The following is an 18,315-nucleotide window of genomic DNA, read 5'->3' as shown; positions in this document are numbered from 1 at the left end:
TCCCACTCCCTCACTCTAAAGCACTTGCTCTTTCCCCTCCTCACTTATCCTCTGCTCAAAGCATGCTAGTTATATCCCGTCCCACTCCCCACCATCTTTAAGAATATTGGCGCTATTGCCCAATTGACACTGTAATATATTTTTTTACTGCGTATATATTTATATGTGGCATCTCATGCTTAGCAGCCACAGCAAATCTATACTGTTACTCATACTTTTTTCTTTTACATGTTAAAATGCTAGTGGCAATAAAATAATAGTTTTATAATATCCATAATCTGATTATTTAGTAATTATTTATTTCTTTCTTCTCTAAAGCTAGGGGCGTATATATAAGGCCTTCAGGTTTGGTAAATGACTTTGGGTCTGTATTTGTGCTGACAATTTGTGGTATATGAACGTTTATGATTTCCATCAAATATATAGAAATCCAATATTTTTTGTTTGTTTTTCTAAGAATGTTTATATGTAATCATGCTGCGTGTGTTTTCTGTGTGGGAGCTTTCACACATATTTTCTGTTATTTTCTGTTATATCCTTGTGACGCGACCACGCGAGAATTGATCTAAAAGTTTGACAAGCGTCTTTTTTTAATTCACATTAAAACGAATGCTCTATGAATTTCAACATCATAAATGAGATCCAATTGTTCCCACTGTGGTTTCATTACATTACAGTCATTTAGCAGACGCTTTTATCCAAAGCGACTTACAATTCAGATTCTATCACATTTCTATACCGTAGGCACAGCTACGGGAGCAATTTTGGGGTTAAGTGTCTTGCTCAAGGACACATCGACATGCGACTAGCAGAGCCGGAGCCGGGGATTGAACCGCCGACCCTCTGATTGAAAGACGGCACTTAGCCACAGTCACACCAACAGCTGCATCTCCTACAAGCTCCAGACAACATGTTTAGGGTACTAAAGAAGCTTCCTAAAGACTAAAGAGGGGGGGGGGGTTGTCTGTAGAATTTCCCACAATTCTTCATGCATGGCATGCTGCTGCCTTTGCCAAGTGTGAGAGCTAATGACATGCAGCAACCCGGGAGCCTGGCAGACAAATGCCAAAAGCAGCAGAGTCAGAGCATTATAGAAAAAAACACATCTTTGAAAGTCACCCGTCTGAGCTACATTTCACTCCACATTGCTTACATTCTACATGGATCAGTCCGGCTAATGAGCAAAAGCTCTTTACATATTTTAGCCTACAAGTATTTGAGTTGTTTTTTTAATTAATGTTAAGAAATGTCTCGAAAAGAAATACCTGGAAATGATTGAAGTATTTGAGTGACAGCAGGTTTATGAACTTTGAATGTCAAATAAAGGATAAACCGGTAGTTGAATTTTAATATTATAACGTAATTTAACCTTTAAATCAACGAACAAGACCAAGGAACCTTCGAGCTGTACTGTGCTACATGCTAACAGTGCTACATGCTAACAGTGGCGATGCTAACAGTGCTACATGCTAACAGTGCCGATGCTAAATGCAGACTCTCGTTGTCCATTTTAGTTTATCGTGTTAGCATGCTAACATTAGCTAATTAGCACTAAGCACTTAAAGTACAGCTGAGGCTGATATGAATGCCATTAGTTTAGCAGGTATTTGGGCATAAATCAAAGTAATGGAGCAAGTGAAAATGTTGTGTTTAAGATACAGATTATAATACGTTATTTCAGCCTGGACCAAACAACTGACCAACATGCTGCTAGCATGTCTAAGAAATAGTTTCTATCATTCACAAAAATGAATTAGTCTTCCTTATACTATATATTTTTTTCTTTAGATGATAGATAACGTTGGATACGTGAGATATTAAAGTAAAGCTGCACTTACCTCCACATTAGCTGGATTCTGCAGCACCGTCATAAAGATGAAGCTGTTTCACACCATGTCCACTAGATGGCGCCAAATCAACTTTAAACTGGAGCCTCTAACACATGAGGGAGAGTCTTGACTTCTGAGGAGAGGAGCACAAGGAAGAGGCCGCCTCCCTCCCAGCCTGCTTTCCTTTGCTCGATTCATTACGCCTGATGCCCTACAAATACATGTCATAATATTGTATGATAAATATTGCATGTTTATTATTTCAATCAAAATCTACTGGAGATTAATTGGAATAAGTGAAACAATAATGCGATGAAAAATAATGTGAAATTGAAATAAGAGTACAAAATGAAATGAATGTACAAAATATTATCCCAAAAAGTGTAGTAGTAGCTAGTTCATAGTTAACAGCATTTTCCTTGTGAACTAGTGCCACTATTTTCTATAATCAGACAATCGCTTTGCAGTTTTTCCAATTTCTTCTTCACTTAACTTTTCGATAACAGTGCTTAACACTGTCACCCAAATTAATATGATTGTACAGTGTTTGTTTTATAGATGGTTTGCACTTCAAACATTCAACTTTGTGCATTAACATGAGACATAGATCAAAATATGACAACACAAAGATGTTTAGAGATGACTGCGGTTCAGAGAACAAAAGACACAGGTCATGTTTTGGGTGTCTCCTGCAAACTAGTTTGTTTGTCGTCTAGTGATCTCAGAGAAACACATGTGACATTTTCAAACTAGTTTTTCGAAATGCCTAAAGAGGGTAAAGCTGTAGAGTTGTGATCTGTAAAATATGCTGGAAATACCCAGACAGACAATGACGATGGTCTTGCTATTTTTGCAGTTTAAACTGGTGGTTACAAACACAAACATGTGTACACCAGTGTCCAGGTTACCTCATGGGCGGTACTGTTGCATATCTAACTGGTTAGATATGTTTCCTACTCTCTCAAGTACTTTATTTTTAGTCACTTGTATTTTACTACAGAGTTCTCATTCTTTGCTACCTTACTTCTACTCAACTACATTTTAGAGGCAATTATTGTACTTTTTACTACATTTTTACTTAGTTAAAATCAACTCCACCTCTATAGCAAATACATTGTTAAACACATCAGTAATAATAATCCATTACATTCAGACAGTGGCAATGTACACATTCACTTTTAATTCTTTAAGAATATTTTGGTGCTGATACCTTTGTGACCTAAAATAAAAATACAAAAGCATGACTTGAGTGTTTTTATAGTGTCATATAATGTATTTTACTACTTAAGTTAACGATCTCAACACTTACCGCATGGCTTCTAATCGAGGATTTGGTTTGCAGGGTTGAGCATAATGCTGCCACTCTAGACTCTAGACTCTGGACTGGTGCACCCTTCAGAACCTGTTTGCACAAGGGAGAATCAAATAAAAGCATCAATCAACAATGATTTCTTTCCTGTACCATGCATGACTAATACGTAGAATTAGTCGCACACATCGGTTGCTGCTTTAGCTAAATACAGGATATAATTTGAAATAATTATGTTTACAATAGCCAGTAAGTTTAGCATCTGTATATGCGCCTGATCTTAGTAAGAATATCCACATTAAACTTGATTAGTTTGCTCTAATTTGACACTTCAGCGCTCAAATCTTCAGTCAGAAAGAATCCGTTCAAACAGAACATGTCAACATTAATGGATTATTTGGCACTTTCACAATGAATAATCAGTGAAATACGCAGACTGTGAACATATTCCAGATACGTTCAATTGAATCATTTGATATATGTAATAGGCAGTATGTTATGTTTTGTATACTATTTAGCAAATAGTATAGTTTAAATGAAGGAGAAATGTTTAATGATTCTGAACTCAAAAGCCTGCATTGCTAGGGCGGGCCAGGTTTATCCCCAAGGTTACACCCATGCAGTTAAATGTCTGTAAAGATCCTTCATTTAATAGTTTGAGATGGAACTGTCATTAGCTCTCACACACAACAACACTGTCAGTTGATTCCCAGGCCAAACCCAAATCTTACCTGTCCTACAACTATCAATGACATTTCAAAAAATGAGACTCGTGTGCAAAACTAACACACCCATATTCTTCATCTCATGAGACGCCTTATAAATGCAGACTGAGCACACACATTAGACACAAACCCTTTTGATTTCTGCACCAGGTATGTAGAGGAATAGCAGCATTGTTGCCTATTTGAAAAGACTGAAACTTAATGATTCTACTCGCTTTCCTTTTTTTTCCCCAGGAAAAGACTTTCTACTGCAGCCGTCAACAAGACAAAATGAGTGAAGTGAGTTGGTTTCCTTACAGTGCTTTAATTCTGTGACAAACAGCAGGAAAACAGGTGTGCTTATGAAGTTGTTTTCCTCTCCTATAGGAAAACATGCCAGAGGGTCAAGGATGCCCGGGAAGGGACTCAAACGAGGTAAAACATCTTTCATCTTCCTAATTTGTGCTTCATGCTGGTTTGCCCCACTGCCTGACTCAGTAACACTGTAGTGCTCGTAATAATTTCCCATTGTCTTTTAAAGGAAAGAGGACAATGTGAAGAGATAGGGGTATTACAACCTTTTAGATTTAAAACTATAGAGCCATTTATCTCTCTATGTTTTTAAGGAAATGCATCAACCGCTGTTGTTATGATTCTTTACAGGGGGAGGAATATGGCCAAGGAGGAGGTGGTCGTGGAGGTGGTGATTGTGGTGGTCGTGGAGGAGGTGGTCGTGGTGGTCGTGGATGTGATCGTGGAGGTCGTGGAGGTGGTGATCGTGGAGGTCGTGGAGGTGGTGATTGTAGTGGTCGTGGAGGTGGTGATCGCGGTGGTCGTGGAGGTGATCGCGGTGGTCGTGGATGTGATCGTGGTGGTGATTGATGAAGAAATATTTGAATCTCAGTTCGCTTAAAGTGATGTAAAGACTTAAATATGTCTCCAATAAAATAATCTTCAAAAAGAAAAGACTGGTCTATTATATATTCACATAATATACACTTATTCAAATGCATATGAACTTGTTTCTATAATTTGATGGTAAATATGCACAGTCGGATGTTAACTCTGCAGGGCGAGTTTGTTACGAGTATTACAGCCATGACCAACATTGAGTGGCAAACTAATATGTGCAGAACTTCAGCGCAGGATGAACAGATTGAGTTGGTGAAATAAAATGCAATAGAAGTCAGGATGATAATAAGTGACAATACAAATCAATCAGCCCCCACAATATAATACTGAAACGACATAATTACAAAACAGCATTAACTCACTGGTATGTGGCAGCAACAGAAAAGATGCTGACAGAATAAAGTTCAGTGAAACGCAAATACTCAGTGACAGAATAGTTTGGAAATGCATAGCATATTATGGTGATGTTGTAAACAAGACAAAAGAACATTATAGATCCAAAGTCATCATAAACCACCAGACAATTCCTAAGTATTCCTTTTGGAATTCATTGGAATATTAAACCTGGCGATAGTGCCCTTAACAAGTTTTGTTGTTAGATTTTCCCATCAACAGCCAGTTTAACGACAAGTGAACCAGGAGATCATAGACTTTATGAAGTGTGGTTAACATTGTGCTGAGGGTGGTGCTAGTAGACGGGCAATTCTAAAAGGGTTTGACTATTCAGGAGGCTGCCTGTGCCGAAGCTCAATGCTAATCTTCCTGTTTGATTATAATACCTTTTTGGACAGTGTGAGTGGGCTCAGCAAACATCTAAACTATCTGCACATCAGATTTAGGAAACGTTCAGGAGGTCCAGAGCACAATTTCTCCACATCACATTTGTAGCCTGCATCATGTATAATAGGCTACACTAAACTGACATAATAAGGGCCTTGAGGTGGTTTCTACTTCATTTGTATATCTTTTCTGAGAGGGCCCCTGTGTCAAAAACTAGTTTTAAAGGAGTAGTTTGATGTTTCGGAACATGTTTTCAAAAAAGGTTACTGATCAGTGTAGCCTGAACACATGAACAAATCACATTTACTCTCATTGTTAAGGAAATGTGTCCAAATATGCAAGTTTTACATGTTGATTCTATCAATCTTGTTTCTGTCATTTAAAATATGTAATCTAAAGGTAATATGTTGCATATAAAATACCTCCATACCTGTCATTTATCTCTGTTGACTCCCCTTATTCCACTCCATAACACTGTATGTGGCACACCTTTGAGTGTGCCTCTGCCTCTCACTCAACAAAGCTCCACAATTCCTCGATTTCCATGGTGATGCAATGACTGACCAACAACTCGCCCGCCAGTAAACTAGAAAATAGGTTATTTGATCAAATAATACCATGATTATGACTTTGGAAAAACATTTAGAAACCATTTCCTGAATATTCATTTGTGAAATAGATATAATGCATTTAGCTGGAAAAAAAAATGTCAACGTTCATTTGATCCGAGACATCACAATCCCTCATTCTACATTAGTGCTGTGTGAAGGAAAAAAGTTCTCAGCATGCAATCGTGCCTTTATTTCTATTGAACGGGAATCTGGAGTGTCCACAGATGTACACCTTTACTACTCAATACTCACACTATAGTATTTAGTACTAATTAGGCAGATGCTCCATATTGTTTGTGGATTGTGATAAATAAATATTCTATAAATAATATATAATAATACAAATTAATTAAATGAAGGAATGGAAAAAGAAACAAACCATAATAATTAAGAAATCAATATATATGTGTGTGAAGATCCTTCATTTCATGTTTTGAGGTGGAACTGTCATTAGCTCTCACACACAACAACACTGTCAGTCGATTTCCTGGCCAAACCCAAATCTTACCTGTCCTACAAACAGTGACATTTTACAAGATAAGACTCGTGTGCAGAACTAACACACCCATATTCTTCATCTCATGAGACGCCTTATAACTGCAGACTGAGCACACACATTAGACACAAACCCTTTTGATTTCTGCACCAGGTATGTAGAGGAATAGCAGCATTGTTGCCCATTTGAAAAGACTGAAACTTAATGATTCTCCTCGCTGTGGTGGAAATGAATGCATTTCCTTGTGAGAAATCAAAAGTATCTTAAGCTCTCTGTCTTTAAGAATTTATTACAGAATAAGATATAGAAAAATGATCAAGGGTATACAAGTCATCAACATGAGCCAATGAGTACTAACAGATTCAACTATAAGTACAAACAGTCACAGGGACAGCGTTCCTTCATCCGCAGAGGATGCAGGAAGTCTGACCACAAATTCGATGTTGAGGGGAACTTTTAAACGCGTCCGAGAGACGCCTCTTGCCCCGTACAGCTGGAGATAGCGTGTACATTCACATCAAGGTTTAGTTAGCCAGTACATACTATTGACAGTCACCTAAGATAAGAAAGAACATGTGTTGCAGAAATGCAAACACAGCTGGCACGAGAGATAGATTCAAGCTAAAGAGTTTACGAAGTTCACAGAATTAATTTGTCTCCATAATAAGCTGCACAGTTGTTGGGATCCAGATGGGCAGAGGCACCGAGCAGTTCATCTTTTAACTCTTTCAGTGCTGATTTTTTTTGCAACAGAGCCTGCAGTTTCTAGCAGGAGAAGTTGTCTTTCCTCACACTGTTGCTCTGCATTTTGATCAGATTGTACCATCGTTGCTTAACTACCATCAGATGCAGCTAAGTGTCAATCCTCCACAGCAGCAACATCGCCTGTGACCGTGCTTGCTGTTATTTTGTTTTGCCATTGGGCCATTTTTTGTTTTGCCTTATGTTCTGCATCGTTGAATTTATGTATTTCTTTGGTGTTTAGATCCAGAGTCTCTGGTCTCAGGTCAGCTCTCTCCTGAGCATTTTCTTAACCCAGCCTCTGTCACTGACATAGTTCATTTAAGATTTATCAATGGTCCTCAACTGTTTCCCTGCTTATAGTAAAGTGTTTAATGTCTCAACCCCTCATTCTACATTAGTGCTGTGTGAACACAACAAGTTCTCAGCATGCAATCGTGCCACACTCACCTTTATTTCTATTAAACGGGAGCATAAGCAGTCATCACTCAGTCTGCAGTGTCCACAGATGTACACCTTTACTACTCAATATTCAAACTATAGTATTTACTACTAACTATATATATATATATATATATATATATATATATATATATATATATATATAATACATTTAGTATTAAAACCTATATAAAAAATGTAAGAAAACATTTAGAGTCTGCAGTCAGAATATACTGTATAATTAAAAAATAAAAACTCTGGACAGAGTTCATAATCCTGATGGTCTGAGGGAATAATTAAACTAATATCGATTGCAGTAAAAGGCAAGAAAGTGAGGAATTAATGAGCCTCAACTAATTATATTCAATAAACACAGTAAAAACAACACATCTCAAAAAAAGGGGTTGATATGTGGGCTTTCCATCAAGGACACTTTATTTGATCTTTTCTGTGGAAGAGAAGAGTGGAAACCACTCATTTACATCATGGGTTCTCCAGCAATGTCAGAGATATTCTATCAGAACACAGGACAGCTGACAGGCAACAGTCACAGGATTGCTAAAAAGAAAATACATAAAACATTTTGTGAGGCAGCATTATTTTTATGTTCAGTAGTTGTTTTTTTTAACCATAGATGTATCCCAAAGGCACGCACAATTATTTAAGACAGTGGTATAGTGTACACAAAATATACACAAGTAGTTAACACAAGACTTCAGATTGGCCATTTGGGAATCTCTTAAGTGGCTTTTTATTGTCATGGGGTGCAGCGAACAATGTAACGGAGAGAACCGTCAATAGGACACTTCCTCCTTCCATTAAGGCTATGACAGTCTGGGAACCTCGGGGGGATAAACTGTTCTGAGATTAATTAAGTTTCTTATAAGCTCATGGAGCTTACAGTTGATAGTGCATCACATTTCATAAAGGCTCACTAGATATTAACAGTACTCATTGATATCTGTATGTCTTTACTACCTTCCTCATCATCATCGGCTTCAGAAGAGTCCGTTGACCTGTTCGGTCTCCGGGTCCAGGTCAATGTCATAGAAACAGGGCCTGGTGGGCAGACCAGGGATCGTGGGCATCTACAAGGAACAGCAAGAGAAAGCAGTTTTTAAATGGTAGACACTGTTAGTCTATCAAAATCAATTCATCATATAAAAAGGTACAAATGTACACGCTAATAATGCAGCCTTTGAACTAAATTTAAATGTATTCAATTACTGTGATGACATGGAGGCTCATCTCATTATTGGTGCATTTAAAATGAGTCGTATAGCTTCTCTTGTATAAAGGTGACCAAATAGGTTACAACTTTCACAAACTGAAAACACACAGTGAAAGGGTTAAGTTGTAAACACACGGAAACACCCAGAAAAGATAACCCTAGAGTGTAGGCAGCCATATGATAATGAATGGATTTACTTTCAGTTGAAGATAATTATATGCACAGACAATGTGTATTTATAAATAGATCAAGTCAGTCGAGGGCTGTAAGTCGCACTTTGTATTCATCCTACCTTATGATCAAACCTTCTAACGGATGAATGTAGAAAATCAAGTTACGTTGCTGTGCGGTTTGATGGTGCGTAGGCACCGAGCAGTGAAGAGTCACTGCCAGACATAAATGAGCGGCAAAACCGGTAAAAAGGAAAGGCATCGTTTGCAAGCTTACCGTGCCGACCAGTGGGAACAAAAAGCCAGAGCCCACACTGGCACGGATGTCTCTGATTGGCAGGATGTACCCTGTGGGTACACCCTTCTTGTCTGCCTCGTGAGAGAGCGACAGGTGAGTCTTGGCCATGCAGATTGGCAGCTTGCTGAAACCCTGAGGGGAGAAGACAGAAGATGTATTGGATTGTTCACAAAAGGCTTTATCAATCATTCTCCATCCAGTTATGAGGACTCTCACCGAGAGCAGGCCTGAAAAGACAGAGCAGAGAAATAAAAGGACGAGGAGCTGACCTGTTTGGTGTAGAGCTCCACCTTGTGTTGAGCCTCTGGCAGAAGCTCAATATCATCCGCTCCGTAGATCTTCTGGGCGATTATTCGAATCTTATCAGCAATAGGGAGCTAGAGAGGAATTAGAAATAATAATCATAAAAAGGGTACGTTGGGTCACTAATGCCAACTAGGCAAAACTAGCACATTTTCAGTGGGCGACTTGAGTTAATGGCCCAAATACATGATTTATGAACTATTTTTCACTCATATTGGATGCATGGGTAAAAATGTCTCAGTGAATGAGAACATTATTTTTATCTTCAGTGACGGACATTTTTTAATCCCCTTTACAGAGAAATTAAATATAATAACAGGCGTGTTTTCTGGCAAATTCATTCACATACTTGACCTCAACCACTTATGAAAACTTATGAAACTCGATGGCCCGTACCTCCAAATCATAGAGGAACTTGAATTTGCTGGGGGCCTCCGAGGCCCTCTGGACAGCCTGACCCAGGGCCACCGCACCGGCTCCACCGTCGGCCCAGTGGGAGCAGCGCACGGCGTCGAAGGCCCTGGCAGCTTTGGCCACGCTGCAGACCAGGTCCAGCTCAGCCTCAGTGTCCGTCCTGCAGGACAACACAAGGCGTTAAGAGATACAGCAGGGACATGGACGGATTAACTACAAATCAATGTATGACACAACACATTGGTGTCGTTATTTTGATCATTTTAGTCTGCTGCGTCGTCGTCATCCATCGCTTACTTGAAAGCATTAACAGCCACGACCACTGGCACGCCGAAGTGCTGTGCATTCTCGATCTGCTTCCTCATGTTGCTGCAGCCCTTCTCCAGCAGCTCAAGGTTCTACATGCAGATACGAGAGAAAACACACTTTTAAATCAGCTTATGAGAAGTTAGTGAAGAGCATCGATACTCAGCCCCCTTAAATGTTTCATGTAGATGCTCATGTTGTGTTTACTCCTTTAACATGCTGGGCAGACTTGTGTGAGGCTCTCTATAAACTTATAAATACACAATGTTGACAAGCTCATCAACAGAAAACCATCGCTTAAAATTAAGACCACATTTGGGCAGTTCGCAGTCAGGCATTACCTCCTCGATGTATTCCTTTGGCAGTGACATCCCAGCAGTGACCTGAACAAGAAATGAGTCAAATGTTTAATTTGAATTGTTTTCTTCAGGACTATTAAGAAGCTAAATAAAGAAGCAACAATATGAGATGTTGGATGTTGATGTAGTGAAAAGCAAACTTCATGAAACATTATACAGATGTGTCAAAGCTTAAGTGATTTTTATTTGAAAATAAAATCAGCGCGGTAATTAGGATTTAGAGGAAAACTCCAGCAAACTCACCGTCGGTCCTCCTCCGTGCATCTTCAGGGCTCGGACCGTGGCCACCAGAACCACCACGTGGGGTCTCAGGCCTGAGTAGCGACACTTGATGTTGAAGAACTTCTCCATGCCAATGTCGGCACCAAAGCCGGCCTCCGTCACTGTTGGGCACAATTGACAGAGGTTGTGAGAGAAAGAGAGCAGGAACAGAATCACAGCTGTTATATCATTAAATTATATAACATCTGCTTCTCCGTCACTTGCACAGTAAACACAGGAAACCATCTACTGTGGCACTGCATCAGAAAACATGCCACCACAGAGCTCCACTTACCCACAAAGCCCTCGGGTCCCACCAGCTTCAACGCTATTTTATCAGCCAGGATGGAGGAGTTTCCATGTGCGATGTTGGCAAACGGGCCGGCATGGACGAACACAGGCGTTCCCTGTGGATTCAGACACATAACCAAAGCTCACGACAACTTTCTCTGGCTTGTGGAGTTCTTTTCAGTGGAACTATTGTGTGTGGTGGTGTTCACCCACCTCCAAGGTCTGCATGAGGTTTGGCTTGACAGCATCTTTCATCAGCACAGCTAGAGCACCACTCACACCCTACAGAGAGAAAAACGTTAAATCATAGGATTCTGTTTGCACAATACTTATGTAGAAGGTCCCGTCGTGACGGCGAGTCCAGACCACTGACCAGGTCCTCGGTGGTGATGGGCTGTCCGCCGCGGCTGGTGGCCACCACCATCTTGGCCAGACGGTGACACATGTCCTGCAGGCTGCTGGTGAGGGCGAGCACCGCCATGATTTCACTGGCCACCGTGATGTCAAACTGGGCCTGGAGGACAGAATCCCCTTATTAACAACAGCAATGCAGCAAACTGGGCTCAGAGAGGCTACATTCAGTATACACGCAGAAAAGATGAAAGCACAGAACTTCTCTTTTTTTTAAACATCTTGTATCATTTTATCCTCAAAGACCTAATTTTTGTTATTAAATATACATTACATGTGTATTATACACAGCTTAAACATAGCTGTTGTTTTTATTGTGTCATTATCGTAAAAATTATGTATAAATATTTTTAGCTTAGTTGTGAACTCTTAGAAACGACTAATTGTTTTTTATGTGTTAAAAGCATCATTTAAATACAGTGTGTTGCATTGCTACCTACCACAGTGACTCTTTTGACACAACCACTGGGTGGAGCCAAACAAACTTCCTAACGTGACACAAAGTGGCTTTTACTGAGTGGAGAAACAGCTTGCTGGATGTCGTCTCTTTACCTCTCTCGTGAAGCCCTTTTCAGTTGGCGACTGGCCGATGGTGATCTTCCTCAGGAAGCGATCGTTGGTGTCCAACACTGAAGTGACACACACAGCGATCAATGCACTCACAGTCACTGACAAACAGCAGGTTTAAAAGAGGCAGACAAAGTAGGAGTCATGAGGGCTAAGAGACGTCTCAGGTGTTCACACCTCTTTGCCAGGTGACGGAGCTCGGGTCCATGTCCAGGCGGGCAAAGCGGGTGATCTCCTCTTCAGTCAGAGTGGAGGGATCAGTCTTTTCTATGCCCAGTTTCTAAACAAATACAGAAAACGTGAATTTAATTCAATCTGCACTGTGAGTTAAGACCTACAAGCCTGTAACACGATCACTAACTTTCAGTCTGTTGATCTGGATGGGGGAGAACGTCCTCTGTCCTCCATTAAGCGGGACCAAGCGGTTATACAGAGCCTGAGGATGCATACAGAGAGAAAGATGACGGTCACAATCCAGTCATTACAAACAGGGTATTGTTTTAATAAAGCACCGACTCATTTGCAGGACCCACTTTGTCAGTTTGTGTAGACTCGTGGAACATGCGAGCATCGACGGCAGCGGCCACCAAGTTGTTGGCAGCCGTGATGGCGTGAATGTCCCCGGTGAGATGGAGGTTGAACTAAAATGAACAGAATCGTGAATTAAAAGCGATTTTGCCTTTTGGATTTTTAGCAGGCTGGTTTTTCTAACTTGACACAGCAGTGTTGTACCTCTTCCATTGGAATGACTTGAGAATATCCACCTCCTGCAGCACCGCCTGTAGGCAGAAGACAAAACTACAGATTTATACATAAATAAACACACACACACACACACACACACACACACACACACACACACACACACACACACACACACACACACACACACACACACACACACACACACACACACACACACACACACACACACACACACACACAGGACTCAGGACAGCTTGCAAACCTGTCCAACCTCTCGCTGCCTGACATTATTCCAAAGCTCACCTTTAATGCCAAATGTGGGACCCTGAGAAGGCTGTCGGACACAAGCAAAGACATTGAGCTTCATGTGGGCTCCCAGGGCCTGGACCAGGCCGATGGTGGTGGTGCTCTTTCCTTCACCCAGGGGGGTGGGTGTAATGCTGCAGACAGAAAGATCTTCTCAGCATGGAACATACTCGTCAGCAAACGCACAATTAGTCATTGTAAATGCTGCTGCATGGCATGATGGGGTAGGAACTTGATCTGCTGTATAAACAAGGGAAAGCAGACAGTACAGTGAAGTACAGAAGATAAAGTGCTGACAGCATACCCAGTGACCACCACATATTTTCCGTCTGGCTGGGCCTGCAGCCGTTTGATGATGCTCAGCTGGACCTTGGCCTTAGTTTTGCCATAGAGCTCCAGCTCATCAGACAGCACGCCCACCTCTCTTGCTAGACAGTCGATGGGCTTGGGCACGCAGGAGCGAGAAATCACAATGTCGCTGTTGGAGCGAGACGACACACAAAAAAAAAATCACTTTTTTCATCCGAGCAAAGAAAGTTCTAACCTGAGACGAGGAATTAAACCAGCTCTGCTTGTATGTGGATTATTAAATGTAACAAATCCTTCAGTGACAAGTGAACATAGCACGTGACTGAGAGAAGAAGGAGATGAGGAGACAAACCTCGGCACGGGCTTCTGGAGGTTGAGTCTGGTGTAAGAAATGTTCCACTTCCCCGGCTGGTGGCTCTCCAGGAAACGCTTTGCACTCAACACCGTGTTCTACACACAAACACAGTCATTCGTTTAACTTCTAGGTTACATGAGACTAAAGAACGAATTCATCAATGGAAATAAAAAATAATGTAAATTAATGCCAACGTGAGAGTTTAGTTCAGGATTGACTCTGCAGATGGACCTTACCGCCATCAGCATGGCCACAGTCATGGGCCCCACACCACCGGGCACAGGGGTGATGAAGCCGGCCTGCTCCTTGGCTGAGGCGTAGTGGACGTCACCCACCACCCGCTTCCCACTTGCTTTACTCTCATCTGAGAGACACGGAGAGAAATACGTCACAATAACCTCCGACTCCTACTGATTAACTAACTACCTCCGGAGTGCCATAACTAAAAGCAGACTGAAACGCCACAGGAAGTCGCACCTGGAACGTGGTTGATGCCACAGTCGATGACCACTGCTCCCTTCTTGATCCACTCTCCTTTCACCATCTCCGCTTTCCCGATGCCAACAACCAGGATGTCTGCTCTGCTCACCTGGACAAAAACAGAGACGGATAGAAATAGTTATTGTTTATACCACACGACGGCAGCAGAGATCACCAGCTGGTTGTTTATGGAGTTTCATCCACGAGAAACACATCAGTGGTCACATTACATGCTCTGCTTGCATCAGTGTGAGGGGCACAGTATGGCAGGTGGGAGTACAAGGCTATGTTGCTTGGTTAGGTGGAGCTGTTACTACCTCTCCAGGGAGATCCGCGGTTTTAGAGTGGCAGGTGGTGACGGTGGCGTGGTTCCAGAGCAGCAGGTCGTGCATCGGTGCGCCCACGATCTTGCTACGACCAATCACTACCGCCTTCTTCCCTGCCATAGACACGCCTGTAGAGAAGTCCAGCGATTAATTCTGGCCTTATCCAATTCTTTGTCGTATATTATCACAGTACAGATGTTTTAGGGTGGTAATTGTTGCGTTTACCGGTCTGTCTGATCAACTCCATGCAGCCGTTTGGTGTGCAGGGGATGAAGCAGTCGCCCAGGTCCCCACGAGACAGCTTCCCTGCATTGATGCTGGTCAGTCTATTACATGATGAGAACACAATGAACATCTCAAATTAAAGCTGTCTAACAACTAAACTTATCCAAGAGATTTCTTCTTAACCAGACTCAAATAAAGCAAACCTTAAGAAATGAGCACCCTGATCTTTAGATTACGTCTGTACCCACCCGTCTACATCCTTCTCCGGGGCCACAGCGTTGGTGACCTTCTCTGTGTTGATCTTGTGGACCGAGTCCAGGGGCAGCTGCACGATGAGGCCGTGGAGAGACGGGTTCTCGTTCACCTCTGTGATGCTGTGAAGAACCTGCGGACAGACAGGCAGCCTTTACACTCTCAGCTATTTTCAGTTTCTCTTTTGCCGCGTTTACCTTCCAATCCTTGTTTTGTTACGGCACAAATAGCACCCCAAATCCTACACTTTACCCCAATCTCACTGCGATCATACCGTGCGTGTGTGCATACGGGCAGGCTACACAAATACTTCATATCCATTCTCACCTCCTCCTCCGTCGCAGTCTGGGGAAGTCTCATATGTGTGGCGTTTATTCCAATCTGTGTACACAGAAGAAGAGATTGAACCGGAAGTTAGGATCACAATCCGTGCGCAGTAGAAGTGGGGTCTATGAACTGGATGTAAATAATCTTTTTTTACCTCTGCTGCTGCCTTCAACTTCATGCTGATGTACAGATTTGAATCATCACGGTCTCCAACCTGCCAGAGACACATAGCATCACTTTGCCTGCCAGTATGAAGGAATGGGCCTTCTACCAAACAGACACACATGATACAAGATGTACAAACAAGGGGACTTCAGTGGAACACGTTTCTACACTCCATGCAGGGGCACACAATGGCACACATGTTACCAAACTCCTTACCTGACCACTATCTTCAGGGGAAGGCCACGAGAAAGCACACGGCAAAATTAGCCAACAAAACATCCCAAAATGTGCTTTTGTTTGTCCAGACACATGCTAGTTCCAAACTTGCAATTACCTGTAAAACCACTAGACCAGGTGTGAAGTTGGGGTCCTGGAGCTTCATCTGCTCCACGTCCTTCTTTAGACGCTCCCTCACCTGCCTGAGAACACGAGACAACAGAATGAAACAGAGCTGGATTATTAGGTCTCTATGCAGCGACAGGTGGACCACTGTAAAAAGGAACCAACCCATTCCACTCCCTTTCAACAGTTACAGAGTCAAGTACATGACATCCGGCTTTCTCGTCGGGACATTAGACAGCATTCACCGTTCTTCAGCCGGTTAGCTCCACTGTACATGCAAAGTCAAGTCATCAGAGAGTCAGTTCAGGACAATGAGAATCTTATCTTCGTTTATCTTTTTTGTTTAATGGTTTGGAGTTTTATCTTCCCCCTCAAAACATACTACAGTAGATTAGTCGACTCAGCTAAACGAAGACAAGACAAGAGAAGGGTGACACAAAGTTAGACTTTAATAAAATCTATTCTAAGATCTAGCTGGTCTGTCTACACAGAGCTCAGCCCTGGCTGCATTTCTTTTCTATTCACACAATAAATCAAACAACAAATCAGCTCCATTGATCTCGTCCACTGTTTTCCTTAAAAAGCTCTAAAGATAGACTGATGACCGACCACACAGACTTAGATTGAAACACAGTCTCTGCGCATCACATGAACTTCATCGGCGCTGATGACGGAATAAACCACGTGATTACTCGTGACACCATCTTTAACTACCTTTTGAAGTCCCTTCTGAGTGTTTTTGCCCCGGTGACCTGACAAAAATGATTATTAAAAAAGCTTTATCCAAATGTTTTGTCCAAATATCCAGTGTGCTCCGATAGCCTTATTAATATAGTGCATGATAACATTAACAATGTGATGATACAACAGCATGTTGGGATATCTGAAATCCTAGTCACTGATCAACTACGGTCATATTCCTATAAACAATCAGACAATAGAAAGTACTGTTGTGCTTTGATCTTTAGGATGACGGGTTGTGAACTGATCAATAAGCCTCTGTCCATAAAGGTCACGTGTCTAGAGCATTCATTAGTATGTCAGAGTTAGTCAAGCTAAAGAGGAAATGAACATAAATCATCCTCCTAAAGGCAGATCTGTAGATGTAATTAACTGTAATGAGTGCTGTGAGGGGCAGTTAACAGGGGGCAGGCTGTCATGTCTTGTGACAAGCACACGCAACTAAGTTAAAGGTTTTTGTCTCTTTGCCCAATGCATTCTCACAATCTTTTGGTAATAAGCAATATTTGGATTCATCCAAACTTTGGACTAACTTGCAGACTGTACTCAAATATGAAAACGGTGACACGCGCAGGATTGTTCATGAGTGTTTGTCAGCCACTTGAGTTCACTGGACCAAGAGGGCAAAGATCACATCACACCACCAGAGTCTTACATAATGCTGCGGTGATTTACAATCATTATGGACTATCACCAATCACAATTATAAATGTGACAGTCACGAGTCGGTGCATTCAAACTAATCTGCATAACCGTCAGGAAACAAATACTCCATGCAACCTGAGAAATGAGTCCACTGTGAGGTATCAGCTGGTTATTAACTATGTTATTACTTGTAATAACTGCAGGCACGCTTAACTTAATTCACGTGGACCGCATGGTGGACAATCAACCAAGAATACAAGTAACCGTAAACTCAGATGGCTGGTTAGCGGACTTGTTAGCCAGTACACGCAGACATTCTCAAGCTTATTACACCTCACGTTATTTGGTTTTACTTGCATACACGTGCTGATTATTTCTGAGACTTACGCTGAAACGTCTTTCCCGCTTATGATTTGAGCCGACATCTTTTGTTCCTGGTAGTCCGTGTTCAACGTGCTGGTGTCCTCCTGCACACTCTAGTCACCTGACAAGAAGAGGTAGCGCGGTGAGGAATACCAAAATTAAGTTTGTTCAAAAAGGCGTAGGGAGTCAAAGGTGGTGATGTAAGCTGCGTTCACAAATGCAGCGCTACGGCTGAAAATCAGCGTATTAACTTTCAGGAGTAGCGTAGAGCGTAGAACGTAGCGGACGAAGGGCGTGGCTACTGACAAACTGTCAACTCTGACGGCCAATCACATACCAG

General features: G+C 41.8%; 1 protein-coding gene across 2 annotated transcripts; it reads right to left on the bottom strand.

The window, feature by feature from the left end:
• Positions 1 to 8,231: 8,231 nt before the first annotated feature.
• mthfd1b (methylenetetrahydrofolate dehydrogenase (NADP+ dependent) 1b) lies at positions 8,232 to 18,264 on the bottom strand. 2 transcript variants are annotated; one of them, XM_031847516.1, is made up of 28 exons: positions 18,000 to 18,264; positions 16,219 to 16,303; positions 15,874 to 15,933; positions 15,720 to 15,773; positions 15,389 to 15,525; positions 15,141 to 15,241; positions 14,907 to 15,043; positions 14,587 to 14,698; positions 14,346 to 14,473; positions 14,107 to 14,204; positions 13,750 to 13,923; positions 13,443 to 13,579; positions 13,167 to 13,213; positions 12,968 to 13,075; positions 12,796 to 12,870; positions 12,612 to 12,714; positions 12,420 to 12,496; positions 11,830 to 11,970; positions 11,670 to 11,738; positions 11,461 to 11,572; positions 11,148 to 11,287; positions 10,887 to 10,928; positions 10,537 to 10,637; positions 10,222 to 10,399; positions 9,792 to 9,899; positions 9,502 to 9,654; positions 8,802 to 8,911; positions 8,232 to 8,381 (listed from the first exon to the last, which is right to left on the bottom strand). In XM_031847516.1, exons 1-27 carry the CDS (start codon positions 18,035 to 18,037, stop codon positions 8,822 to 8,824), a joined length of 2,805 nt encoding a protein of 934 aa, XP_031703376.1. In that variant the 5' UTR covers positions 18,038 to 18,264; the 3' UTR covers positions 8,232 to 8,381; positions 8,802 to 8,821. The 2 variants fall into 2 exon arrangements, with proteins under 2 accessions (XP_031703376.1, XP_031703375.1); XM_031847515.1 differs by having other exon boundaries at positions 8,232 to 8,911; positions 18,000 to 18,263.
• Between the last annotated feature and the right edge of the window lie 51 nt (positions 18,265 to 18,315).

The sequence above is a fragment of the Anarrhichthys ocellatus genome, unplaced genomic scaffold, assembly GCF_004355925.1.
Source record: "Anarrhichthys ocellatus isolate YVR2014 unplaced genomic scaffold, GSC_Weel_1.0 scaffold7, whole genome shotgun sequence".
Taxonomy (NCBI): domain Eukaryota; kingdom Metazoa; phylum Chordata; class Actinopteri; order Perciformes; family Anarhichadidae; genus Anarrhichthys; species Anarrhichthys ocellatus.
Note: the sequence above shows the minus strand (reverse complement) of the source record. Positions and strands in the feature narration are given on the sequence as shown.